This window comes from Ictalurus furcatus, chromosome 1, assembly GCF_023375685.1.
Source record: "Ictalurus furcatus strain D&B chromosome 1, Billie_1.0, whole genome shotgun sequence".
Lineage (NCBI taxonomy): Eukaryota > Metazoa > Chordata > Actinopteri > Siluriformes > Ictaluridae > Ictalurus > Ictalurus furcatus.
In genome coordinates, this window is record NC_071255.1 from 23,739,504 (window position 1) to 23,753,589 (window position 14,086).

A 14,086-nucleotide genomic window follows, 5' to 3' on the forward strand; every position below is an offset into this window, starting at 1 on the left:
TATCATATTGATAAATGCCACTCCCCTGTAAATCCCCATGCATGGTCAAGACACAACTGATTTGCAATCAGTGACGCCCACAAAGTCCATAATAGGCAAAGCTCAAAGAAAGCCGAAAACAACAAAACAATGACTAGACAGTGAAAGAGCACCTCTTTTTGTGGCATGTTCTAAATCTTCTAGCAATGCCGCTCAGACACTGCAATGAAATGGCTACCATAGACACACACTCTTCCACCTTTTATAGGGTGCCATTTCTTTTGTCCTAATTCAATAGCTAGTTCTATATGTCAAGAGTTTCTTTTTGGATTATGTTCTTTCAAGTCATTCATAGAAAACAACAACACAGCATTTTAATTCAATTCGAGTGTAATCCATATATATAATTACAGTAATTCTGGACAATGACATGATTTGAAGCCTATCAATCTATATGTAAATTTACACACCTTAGGAGCTCTCATAGGCTATTTTTCTGAACTAACTGCATTTTTATGAATGCCCCATTTCTTGTGTAAATGGTCTTAGGAAAAATTTATGAATACATTTGTTCGTATCCAGTTTGAGAAATGAGGCCCATTGATACACATGCTATAATTGCAAATATACTGTACTAACTTGCCCACTCCACTTCACATTAGAGTACCATTTAACTAGAGACATACTTCAGGAAATATAAAATACAATCTAGCATGATGAGGAACAAAGTGCTCTCAAGTTGCTTGTGCCTGCAGAGTGCCTTTATGTTCGTGAATGTGCATGAAGTGTGGTGGTACTACGGGTCGCTTGGTACAATATTAAAGGAACTCTATTAAACTTTATGGTTTTGGGTTTCCACATAGGGAACAAGGCTTATAGAGAAATGAACCTTGACTAACCTCAGACTTAACAAGCCATGATGAGCGATAAAATGCAGTGACTTTTCTGTAGGGAGGGCTGATGTTGATCAAGATGGATAAAGGAAACATGCCTGAAAGAAAGATTTACAGCTACTTTCTATTATACAGCTCCGTTAAGAATAGCAAAGTCTACTCAGAGTCCAGTGTATATCATTCACATGAAAGTATTTGGTTCTGGCTGGAAAGTATTTATCCATTGTCCACTTCTAAACTGTGCTGCTATGCCACTGATACCTCTGTCCTTTCAGCTGCCACTTTAGTCTTTCACCAGGCAGAGTTCCAAGTAGGTTGTTGTCTAAAGAGCTCTAACAAACATTCTTCAGTAGTGTGCATGCAGTAATGGTGACAGTCGGGTGTGATAAGGAGCAGTGCAGGCTGTCCTGAAATAAAAGCTTCATGATTAAAGCTTTCCATGATAGAGAGAGAGAGAGAGAGAGAGAGAGAGAGAGAGAGAGCGAGTGAGATGAAATTTAGTTTGTCTAACACCACTTCACACGCAGTTTGCTATCAAACTCACCCGCCTACAGCATTCTGTGGCTTGTTCCAAACAAACTCATTTCACATCTGTGGCTTGTTTGCAAACATGGGGAAAAAAGAACTAACATGTTTTTCAACCTTTTTAATTTCTTTTAGTGAGCAGTTAACCGCCATCTTCTGTTCACTACTACCAGACTGTCTTCTCTACATATCCTCTCCACACTCTTACTTAAAAAAAAAAAAAAAAAAAAAAAAAAAAAAACAGGCTCCATAAGGCTCCTTCCTTCCAACATTCATTCAATCATCTTCAGTAACTGATTTATTCTGGTCAGGGTCACAGTGGATCCAGAGGCAATCCCAGTAACTCTAGGCACTGGGCACAAGAATTCACCCTGGATGGGATGCCTTTTCATCTCATAAGTATAAGTATATAAGAATAAGTAGACCCAAAGGGTGTATAGCAAATAGATGGTCTGTTTGTAGTGGAGAGAACATGTGGCATAGACTGCATGGGTAATGGTAAAATGATAGTATATAATGTTAATCAAAAAGGTAGACTGGGGTCTCCTTCATGCATTGCAATCTTCAAAGAAAACATTCCAAAAAGTCAGTAGTCATGCACATTTCAGCCCCGATGCGGGTTCTGTTGTGTTCAAAACTGTGGCTACAATGTTTGATCATTATTGAAGGCTCCTAATAAAATCACAACCAAAGCTAGCCATTGTAAATGTGCATGTCAGCCACTATGCCCATGCTTGACAAAAAAACAAAAAAACAAAAACATAATATGCATTATCCCAGCTCAGACCCAGATTGGGTAAGAAAAATCCATCATAGTTTGTCAGTGGAGATGCTGTATGACTGCCCTTGCTGTATGATTATAAATAATGCAGTACTTAAGACTCAAACAGAACAGGCTGACCCAAGGGCAGAGCCAACATAACCTTGTATTGTGTCCCGATTTTTGCCTTTTGATATTCCAGGCAATCTCTTTAATTTAAATTTTTTGCACGACTGATACGACAATACCGTCTGCTTTCTAATCAGACTTAGCTTTTACACACTCTTTTCTGTGACACAATATCCACTGGGTTTTTTTTTTCTGTCTGCCCATGCAAAGGAGCTGCTGGCTGGTATGTCTTGTTTTCCCAGCTGTGCTTTAACCAGATGAGAAGCTTTTTTTCCACTTTCGTGTCTCTGGGCTCATGAGAGCGGTACCCCTGAGTCACAGACACCATTTCCTGCACCCATTCTAAGGTGCTTTGAAGAGCACTGCTTGCCTTAATGTGAGTGTGTGCATGCAAGCTCCTGTGTTGTCACACCAGATCTCTCACTGAAACGAGTCCCAAATCCTTCAGCAGAGAAATAGGAAAAAGCATTCACTGTATGCAAGTAATACGTCAATAGTTACCAGGTCTGTGGGGTATAATGTATGTTGTGTAACTGTACATCATACCTTCATAAAGTGGTTTTAGTAGGTTGTCTTTATTTGGTCAGTTATAACATTTTAACATTACAACATTTGTGACTTTATAATTTTGAAGATGAAAAATATATGTCTGGCAAATGATGTTAGATGTCACTGCACTATAAATTTCTGGAACAAAGCAAAAAACATGTTGAAAAATCAGGTTTTGACCAAAAGAGAGTTTTTCTGCCAGTACTATACTTTGACAACTCTACTTTATGAGAACATAAATTATTTGGAACATGAAACATAGGTGGAAATTGAGGGGTTTTTTTTAGGTTATTTTCTAATCCTGCAATGGCTGCCTGAAAAAATCCTGTTGGGGAAGGAGCCACCATAGTAAAAATAGATAGTAAAATGTCTGCACATATATAGCGCCTTTTATCCTTAACGGTTCTACAAAGCACTTTACACTGTTTCTCATTCACACACACACACACACACACACACACACACACACACACACACAAGGTGCTAGCCTACCACTGGGAGCTACTTCGGGTTCAGTATCTTGCCCAAAGAGGCTTCAGCATGTGGACTGTGTGGGACAGGGATCGAACTGCCGACCCTGTGATTAGTGGACAACCCAATTTACTACCTGAGCCGCAAATATCTAAACCCGTGCTAACTGAGTATGATTTCCCCACACAATTAATGTCACAATTTGAAGATGTTGGATAGCTGCATGTCCTAGTAAAATGTACACAAGCCTAATCAATTCAGTGCTATCAAAACATGCTATGCTTCTGCACAGTCACATCATCATCAAAACAGAGAAGAGCTCTGTACTAATAATAACAGATAAAGTCTTAAAATGTTTAATGACCTAATAATTAGACCAGTCAATTGAAATCGATGAGGCTCATGTCACTCACTGTATTTAAACCTGAGTTTTATATATATATATATATATATATATATATATATATATATATATATATATATATATATATATATTTAAAAAGATAGTGTGAGAGAGAATGTCCAAGCAACCATAATAACATTCTAGCCAGCAGTCTTTAAAAGCCTTATGAGAGAGATTACAATTAGACAAGCACCATATACTCTCTCTCTCTCTCTCTCTCTCTCTCTCTCTCTCTTCCTATGTGCCCCAGCATTTCTGACATAGTGAATAGAGCACCCAACTTTCCCTAACACTATATTCTCAGATTAAAACACTTACTTCATACAGTTAAAGGATCTTCCCTCTAGTCACTTGTTTGGTCACTGGAGACGTGTAAATACTGCTGATTAAATAGAATCATATGTCAACACTATTCAGATGAACTGAACATATTTGATACTCCGATGTGGAGAATTCGGTTTAATTTCTGGCCAACCCAAATGTTGCCCCTGGCAAAGGTTGTGCAGTGCAGAAGTGAACCCTATTGTACTGTCCGTAACCAGTAATTGTCAAGAAAACCACCATGTGTACTGTAGTATTGTTATTAGCCATTGCTGATATTGCATCACTTTTTTAATGATCTTGCCTTGCCTGAGTATGGTTATCATTAGTATTTGTTCCACATAGTCAAAGCTCCCTCAAGGCCATGTGTAACAACACATACACTCCACACAAGCATCCCTGGGGCCAGCATGTAATTTGGATTCTGTTCAACAGTGGTGGATAATTTCAAAGCCAGAAAGAACAGAGTAAAGCACCTACAGACACAATGAGCATGTTTGCTATAAAATCATCTATTTTATATGCTACAATCTCGACATTGATCTTATGCAAATGTATGTCAGCTGGTTGATCCATAATGTAAAATTGATATTGTTCAATCTTTTATCCTTTTAATCATAATAGCAGGCAAGGGCAGAGGCGGCAGCACTGGATGCCTGGGTACCTGACATTTTCAATATTAATTAATTAGGTTATTTTAGGTTATTATACAATCAAGTAATGATATGAGTAAAATGACAAAGATGAAATATTTCTGTATTTATTTCCTTGTGTATGCTTGAACCAGCACACATTTAACCCTAGCCATATTTTTATATCTTGGTGAGTACCAAATGTCCCAACAAGGACAGAAATATCTGACATATTATGACATTTAACTGCTTACTAGAATGAAAACTGCTTTTGTTTATTTAAAACAAACTAAAATAGCTACAAGATTTTCTTTTGGTTACTGAGGATTAGTTAGGGGCATAGGCATAGCATTAATCAGTTTAATAGTAATAATCAGGATTAATAATTATGTCACTCAGTAGTTTTACTTCCTGTTAAAACGGGAAGACACATCATGAATAATGAATCAATGCTGCTTTCAATATTAAAAATTTATAGTGGCTTTTTTTTCAGAGCATTTTCTTTGTTGTTTTTGCCACTGGGTCATCTCCAGGGTTAATTTTCTTTGTTCTCCACACAAATTCATTCATTTTTCTTGACATTCATTTTAATATGAGGAAATAGTTTAACTGTAGTAATAGTTTAATAGTTTAACTGGATTGATTTTAGATGTGTCCTAATATAAGGATTTGATGCATACCTTTCAATGAGAAACTAATTCTTATACATGTATACATGTTGTTATACTTTATATAATAATATAGTATACTGTCTATAGGCTGTATAACAGTGTAGATGCATCATTGTTCATGTGAGTACCTGCTGCTGAAGAATTGTCTGCAAGTCACTGCATAATATATTTTGGAACATTCAGTGTTATTATTATTATTATTATTATTATTATTATTATTATTATTATTAAATGCACTGGACAATGTAATAATCAGCGTATCAGTTATAGTCTTATTTTGTTAAACCGTTACAAAAACTTTGCTTGTTGGGTGAAAGCACTGGTTTCTGAGCAGAGGTGAGAATCAGTGCACTTATATAAGCACTTCTTAAGGCCACATTTATCTGCTCTACTATGCATGAATGTCAGTGTGTCAGTGTGTTACACTACCAGCCACTGCTGAAGACATAACTGTGTGCCACTTGGCAAAAAGAAAATCTGCTGTGCATACACTTCTACCAACAATTTACAAAAGACAATGATGTGAAAGTGCTAAATGGGCTAGAACAATGTTTCCCAAACCAGTCCTTAGGGACCACAAAGATTTTAGCTGTTTCCCAGCTCTAAGACACACCTATACCAGGAATTTTGTGCTTCTTAATTGTTTTAGGCCATTTAGGCATGTTGTGAGCTGGGAGAGTGTGGAAATGTGTACAATATAATGGTCTCTATCTGTTAGTTTTGAAAACTAGGACGAAAAAAAAGGCAAATCGAAAGAACTAAAGGGTAAATGTATATGGAATCTAGAAATCACCAGTAGGGGGCCTATGCTCCTCGTGGCGATCTTTCTTTCTCTCCTCCCCCTCTTCCTGGCTCCTCCTGCCTGCTGAGTGAAAGCAGAGGGCATTTGTGCTCTTGAGGAGGGAGAAAGAGAAGAGAGAAAGAGAGAGGCTGGTCGTGACACTCCCCCAGTTCAGGGAGCGCTGCATCCTGCCTCTAGTCCCGCCTTCCAGGAGGAGGAGGATCGTAGTGCCGCCTGAGCTGAGCCCTCACTCCTCACCACAGTGTGGAGCACCCAGCCGCACACTCACGCATACACACACACACAAACACACACACACACACACATACACACACATACACTCACACACACAGGCACAATTACTTCCACTTGCGCATTCACACTCGCACAGGCAAGTGGAAAGACAAGGAGGCAGCGGAAAAAGAAGGTATCAGCCAGACGCTGGAGAGAAAGAGCACTGTTTGATGTGTGGACTTGAGTCTGGGTTCAGGATAGTACTGGATTTCCCTTTTAGTGGAGTTTGTGCTGCCTCCCCTGGTGCTCCAAGCCGGACTTCTTGTGAGCTCCTTGTTCCCAGGGATGGTTTTGGTCTCACTGACTGTGATCAGATTCAGCTCTCTCAGCACAGCTACATCATCCATCTGTATCGCTTCTTTGTGTATCAGCCAGAGCAGGACACATCGGAACAGACTGTCTCGGAATATCTGACAGCCTTGGGAGAGATCTGACATAGTGCAGACACAAGGGAACGAAAAACTACAGCGACGGAGACAAAGTCGAGGCATGAGCAGGAGACAAGGAGCTCGATTTCCATAAGAAGTGATATCTGCCACCCCCTCCTTCTTCTTCCATCACCTCTTTCCCTTCTCTTCATTACCACTGCTCCTTCTCTTTCTGCACAAGACCTCTCCTTCCCTGCCTCGCTGTTCTCCCTTCATCGTCTTGTCCGATCTCCTGTAGGAAGAGCAGGAGGAGAGTGCGGCTCGTACACTGAGAGCGCAACTCCCACACAGTGACAGACATAAGGACAGCCGGAGGTCCCGTGGCACTCCCCTTCACTCTCTCACACACTCTCCATCCTCTTTTCACTGCCTTTTCTGCACGGATCTAGCCTCTGGCCCAACAAGCAGAGGCATTCAGAGTTTTGGAGCGAGCACACAAGTCTCAGTATCCTGCCACGGCCAGAAGGATTCCAGCTACATGGGCAAACGTTTGGAACAGCAACCAATGTACCCCCAGTACACCTACTACTACCCTCACTATCTCCAGACTAAGGTACAGTGCTCTGCTCTCCGGTTCTTGGGTTCTCTCTATTCTCTCTCCCTGTCTCTGTCCTCACTCTGGTAGCATCTTTCTGACATACATATCTGATATTAGGTGCTTGGTTTCGCTTTACTTCCTCAAGTGAAAATGAGAAATAGCACGTTAATTTTGTCTCTCTCTCACACACACACACACACATACACACATTCATTTGCTCACACACCCAAATGTGAGATTTTGTTGCTTCAGCATAGCAGGCTTTAATGAGGGACCTGAATACTAACATACATCTCTTGACTCCTACGCCACTCTGAAGTGGAAAATTGATTCCCATGCATTGATCGAGATGCTGTTACAGTGCTGGTGATCTCTACATGCATCTATGCTCTTCATGCACATCTTTATCCCCCTGGAACAAAAAGTTGGCATCTGTATAGTACGACTCGTGAGGTGAGAAAGGGAGAGAGAGCATGTTGCTTTGACTGAGAGAATGGCTGTCAGTCCAAGGGCGTGAACACGCAAGTGATGAGATGCTTTTCTCTAATGTCAGGGTGGAGAAACTTTAGGCAGGGAAATGCATTAGGCAAAGACTCTGATTAGATAAATGCATAGCTTCTGTATTTAATCTCTTAAAAGGAGTAGGACAAGATGAGTATATTGCAATCCAAATAAATGTTAATATCATGTTAATATTGCTCATTTCTTACAAACTAATTCTGTGCCAGCGATCTTCCCACTAATCACCCAACATATTTTTTTTTCTTGACCTGTTATTTATTGTTTCGCACTGCCTTCAAGGTCAAGTCAAATTAGATTGCACCCTCTTCCGCTTTTCTAATGAATTTCCCAGAACATCTCCATGGGAGGCTGAGTCCCTGGAGTCATCTGTTTCTCTTTCTCTTTTTATTCAAATGTCACCACAGAATGCCTTTAAAGGAAGAATCTACATATGTATAATGTAATAAGATTAGTTATAAGGAATTAGTTTCTGCTGATGTTACAAGATCCAGGTGTTAGCGTTACAGGAGGAAGAATGGCATTATTCTGGGAATGATTATTGATTTGCAAATTATTGGAAGAAAGAGGAGACTGCATTTGGCGCACAGTCATGCTACGTTTCATATTTCACATTTTTGCCTTTGGACGACAATGAGGGCCCCATGTCAAGTCAAGTCAAGTCAAGTGGCTTTTTATTGTCATTTCAACCATATACAACTGGTATGGTACACAGTGAAATGAAACAATGTTCCTCCAGGACCATGGTGCTACATAAAACAACACACTAACCACATGTGACAACACAGCACCATTTTGGATCCGGAGAGGCCGCTGCGCTGCGTGCTACTGCCTAGCCGCCATCTTGGATCGATATCACGATATCGCGATATCACCATAACGTGGGCTGGAAATGTGGGCTGGTAGTGTGCCTGCCTGTGTATGTGTGTGCGTTTGAGAAGGAGACTAGAGATGTAAATGCTCTCTTATTAATCTTGATTCCAGCATGCTCTCAAAGTGGAGGCATTTCTCCAGGGGAAATCAATCATGTAGGGGATGAGCAGCTGACACACAATCACTGATCTCTCTCTCTCTCTCTCTCTCTCTCTCTCTCTCTCTCTCTTTCTCTCTCTCTCTCTTTCTCTCTCTATGTCTATGTCACTGTTAAATGGCTCCCACTCACCCACTCACCTTGTGCACTTAGCCAGAATGCACAATATACCCGTAGAAGGTATGATATCATATCAGCCTGTCCAGAAACAATACCAGACTCCGGTATTAGTTATATATATATATATATATTAAGAAGTGTTTTAGTCCGGCTACTGCCTACACACTGTAATGACCATATTTGAGTTTCAGTATAATCACATTCCATTCAGTGTTTGTTCAGGTTTCGAGCATCTAGTAGACATCAAGGGCCTTTAATCTCTCCTAGTACAGTATTGAGATGCCTGTCAGAGTATGGATAGATGCAAAGCTATAGATGTGTATGTGAGTGCTCATGTGCTCATACATTGAGCATGCATAGGGAGGTATCCATGACAGCAGTCATACACCAGTGGGATATGAAATAGATTTAAAGGGAAGTAATTTCCCCCTGGTACTGTGCCAACAGAAGGCATTGAGGCCCCTTCAACCATTCAATCAGCAGTGTGAAGTCAAGGCTGCACAGCCTTGACTTCACACTGCTGATTGAATGGTTGAAGTGTGCGTGTGTGTGTGTGTGTGTGTGTGTGTGTCTGTGTGCTTCATTTGCACTCAGAAGGGTCAGATTTTGTGCAGCAAAAATAACATGCAGTGGTCTGTTTAAAGCTCTGCTCTCAGTGTGAGTGCACGCTAACTGGCCTGTAGTGCGATGACATGCAGTGTGTCAGCAGCGTCTCAAGAACCTTCTCTATGGGGCTCATTAGGCTTCTGCTGCTCCCAATGTTACTTAGGATTATAGCATGGCAACATGCTATTTACTCTGCCAGTGGATAATTGGGAGATTGATTCATAATTTTTCTGTCACAGAACTTCAGCTTCACCATAAAGAAGAAGAAGAAAAAAAAAAGCGGTGATTTTCATCTCAATAATTAGATTCTTTAATGTGAACTCATTTAAAAGGTATATTTACAGTGATTATCTGTGTAATTAAACACACCAGAGAAAATGTACAGATTCACACTAATTAACAAAACATTTACCATTATAAAAAAAATCCTACTCTCTAGAATGGGAATCTTTGGACGGTAAACGATATCAGCTATATGACGGTGCAAAAAAACAAACAAACAAACAAAAACAGTAGGTAAAGTCAAGTAATATTTCTCTGCCTTGTTTTTAAATAAATATAAGATTATTTAGCCTATTTCTAGGTATTTCCAAGTGCAAAATTTTTTGCCATTTTTCATGCAAGTAGTAAATATATCTAGAAATAATTAGTAATCTTAATAGTCTCATGTTCGCTAAATACTAATCTCATAACGAGAAATATTAGATAACTTTTCCTTTATTCAAGATATCTTCTTGCTCAGATAATTGATTTTTTTTTTCAGTGAAAGAACTTTTATGTGAAATGAGAAACAAGAGCTAAATTCAAAATAAAGCGGCTCTCGTGTAGTTTTATTTGACACTAGATCAATATAGTACAATGCAGTATAAAAGTAATGTACGTTACTTATGATTCCTGAAAGGTTTTTTTTGTATCCATGTGTGATCAGACCCATCTGACTATCACAGATTCTTTCCAATGAAAATATATAGTCCCATCTCTGAAAGGATTTATTATACACATTTATTGTTAACATCAACTTTTAAAGTTTGTAAGTAATGAATAAGTAATGAATCCATGAAAACACTGTACAAAAATGTTTGTTTGTTTGTTTTGCATAAACAATGATTGGTTAAATCAATAACTGCCTTTAGACCTCCTTTATAAGTACGTTTCGAATAGTCTTCCTATTTCAACATGTCAAAGATCAGTAATCGGTAATCGGCCATACATATTTAAAGATACATATATTAGGGCTTCCCGCTCCTTTTTTATTCCATATGAATAGACTAAGCCATACTCAGAGTATCTGGATGTTTGCTATCCAACAGTTTCCTTTGTGAAAGAAAAAACAAACAAACTTGGCAATAGTTTGTGCATAAAAGAGAATTTTCAGCAGCAGTGTTATTTGCTAGATGCACAATAACATGGACACACAAAGTTAGCATTTAGGTGTGTGCATGTGAATTATACATGTAAACTCCTCCAGTGGGACAGCTCTCTGACGTTTACACAGTAAAATGCTTCCTGTGTGCATCTGCCCCGGTTTTGAGGTCTGTGGAGAGGGCTGGATGTGTGTGTGTGTGTGTGTGTGTGTGTGTGTGTGTGTGTATCTGCGCAGGTTAAATCCATGTTACTCTGTGGTACAGTAGATTATGAACAGATTTTTACTAATAGTGGTTAATAGGAATAATGAAATCATTCCTGTAGTCTTCTGCAAATTATTAAAGTCCCACCAGTCCTGCCTTTAAATATTTTTTTTGGTACATGGTTTTCTCAGTGTCATCTTTTTTATGTGGTATTCATATGCTCATAATTCCTGACTCTTATTAGTCAGAACTAAAGGATAAAAAGATTTGCTTGGAAATGCTTCTGAATGAACAGTGAATACGGGTTTTTGATATTTCTCACAAAATAAAGAAAGCACGTGCATGTAATTTTGCAGACGTCGTGAATTCGTTAGTGAAATTCTGCACGATCCTAGAGACATCTGCTGCATGCTCTGTAAAGAAAGAATAGCCTTGACTTCTTAAAAAGAAAATCACTTTACCTCTGACTGTTTTACACGGCACTGACACTGGAGACTCATTCCATAAAAGTAAAAAAAAAACTTCACCATATCAACACAAATAATGATGTTTTTATTTTATTTTATTTTACATTGTTGTTATGTTATTTATAAATGATCATGAAACTAAGAATTTCATTATACAAGAAAGCTTGTGAATATGACAGTAAAGTTCTTGAATCTTGTACAAATTAAACTCCCTGTGTAAACTGTTCCTATAGAAATTAGCCAGAACTACTACCTGAGCCATGCTACTATCCAGAATTAATCAACAACTTCCAATGGATCACAATAAAGCACTTTTGAGTATATCACATGTATCATTGTGTAGCTAGAATTGTTTTGGATTGCTATACTGGAACAATAGGACCAGATAAACAGTTCTATAAATAGTATTCACAGTTATTTTTACATGTATTGTACTGAACATATGTTCTGACCATACCAGGTCAGATGATCTTTAATAATAACTTCTGAAATAATGATGATGTATTAAAAATTATTTTATCTTTATTGTTTTTCAATTTTTTACATGCACATCCTGCCATTCCTATAGTACTTCTTTTATGAATGTTCAGGACAGGAAATGTTTGGCCTGCTTTGAAAATTGCCTTTCATGCTGAACATCAATAATGGCAGAGAAAAATAAATAATCATAAATTATGCAAATCTTTACTTACTTAGTAGGGGGTTGGTAAGTGTGACATGGCGTTCTAGTTATCAATCTAAAGCACAAGCTTGTTCATTATGTACACGTTGTACTTTTTTCCACATGTAATACAGAAATATTTTTTTTATTGTTAAATTCAGTCCTGACATTCATCTTTAGTCTTTGCGCTCTCTCTCTCTCTCTCTCTCTCTCTCTCTCTCTCTCTCTCTCTCTCTCTCCCACTGTGTCCTGGGCATTTTCTCCAGCCATCTGTTCAGAAGGGTGGGGTTGCCTCAGAAAGCAGGAACATACTAGCCAACCATACACTTATATAGAACAAAAATGTTCAAGACTATCAGTCATTTAAAAAAATAATAGGTATGTAGTCTAGAGAAAAAATGTGCTGAGAATGTGCTGTTCATATATGCACCATTAAAATATGTGGTAATTATCAATGAAAGTTATTGAGTAGCTCAAGGTAAGTGTCCATAGGAGTCCATAGAGGGCATTCCTTTGATACTTTGGCAAATGGGATCTGATACCAACTGGACAGATAGATTTATCTCTAATGATAGCCTGTAAGTGGCTCGAAAATCTTGGTAAACTATTGGTTTGTGTGAGCTAAGGGGAAAGGGAAGCCCTAGTCCTAGAGTAATAGACCTGCTGCATTTTTAATAAAGGACCACTTTGTAACCAATGCTTGATGGATTTTCTACCTTTAAAAAGCCTGCCTTCTGGTTTTTATGCACAGCTTGCTTTTAGGCTCTCCGAGTGCTTAACAAAGCCTGGGCAGCAGGGATAAATGAAAAAACAGGGGGAGCAACCTAAAGTCATGCAAAGAGCGACAGTATAGGGATTGATCAGTATTCTATGGAATTGTTCCTGTCTTCCATGCCTAAAGCTACTTTCCATACACAAAACATATGGTTGGTGAGCATTTTATACTGTAAATATAGTAGGGATGTGCATATTGCGTGGTTATTTTGACAGCTTGAGTACCTGACAGAGGATGGGGAGGGTGTTTAAATGCATGGTGATGCTGCATTGTACTAATAATAGCAGAGTTATTAGAGTTATTTGATAAGGCTGTAATGCATAACTTGCAATCTGCCAATTTTGTCATTTTCAGCAAGCCATGGTTAGCTCACTAGTAGAACAGCATTGGCCTACAATAAGGAGGTCCAGTCTCCAACTTTGAAATAATCATCTGCCATCTGTGCTTTCTCTCTAGACCATAAGGTCCTGCCAAAAATGCCATTGTAACTAATCACAAAATGAAAAAAGGGAAGATTATGGCTATAGGACAGACCCTCGTAGCTCCAGGGTTCTTGTTCCTGAGTTCAGCTTACTGTCTGTGCAGGGTTTCACATGTTCTTCCTGTGTCCTCATGGGTTTCCTTCAGTTTTCTCCAATCTCCCAAGCCCATGCTAGAAGGTGAATTGGCTAGAACATGTAAATGTATGTCCTCTCCAGGGTATATTCCTGCCTTGCACCCAGTGTCAAGAGTGTCCACCATGACCTTGACCAAGAACTTAGTAATGATGTAGTAATGATTTACTACTAGAGTTGTAGTAATTAATTATTAAGGTAAATATGTCACATTTTGAGCTTATGAAGGCAATGTTAATACAACGTAAAGCCTATTTCTAGACATTTGACTAATTTCAAGGTTTAACTTCTCATACTCTATTGGTATTGTTTTTGCTTATTTCAAGCAAAATAATTTATTTCTGGAAAGAAC

General features: G+C 38.7%; 1 protein-coding gene across 2 annotated transcripts in view; it reads left to right on the forward strand.

The window, feature by feature from the left end:
- Positions 1–6,334: 6,334 nt before the first annotated feature.
- The window catches only part of rbms3 (RNA binding motif, single stranded interacting protein), a 148,682-nt gene continuing 140,930 nt past the window's right edge, over positions 6,335–14,086 (forward strand). The window contains exon 1 of one of the 2 annotated variants that reach the window (XM_053633386.1): positions 6,335–7,389. In XM_053633386.1, the coding sequence (XP_053489361.1) occupies positions 7,315–7,389 (75 nt within the window). In that variant the 5' untranslated portion in view covers positions 6,335–7,314. The remainder of the gene's footprint in view (positions 7,390–14,086) is intronic. The other variant, XM_053633377.1, reaches the window with a different exon arrangement.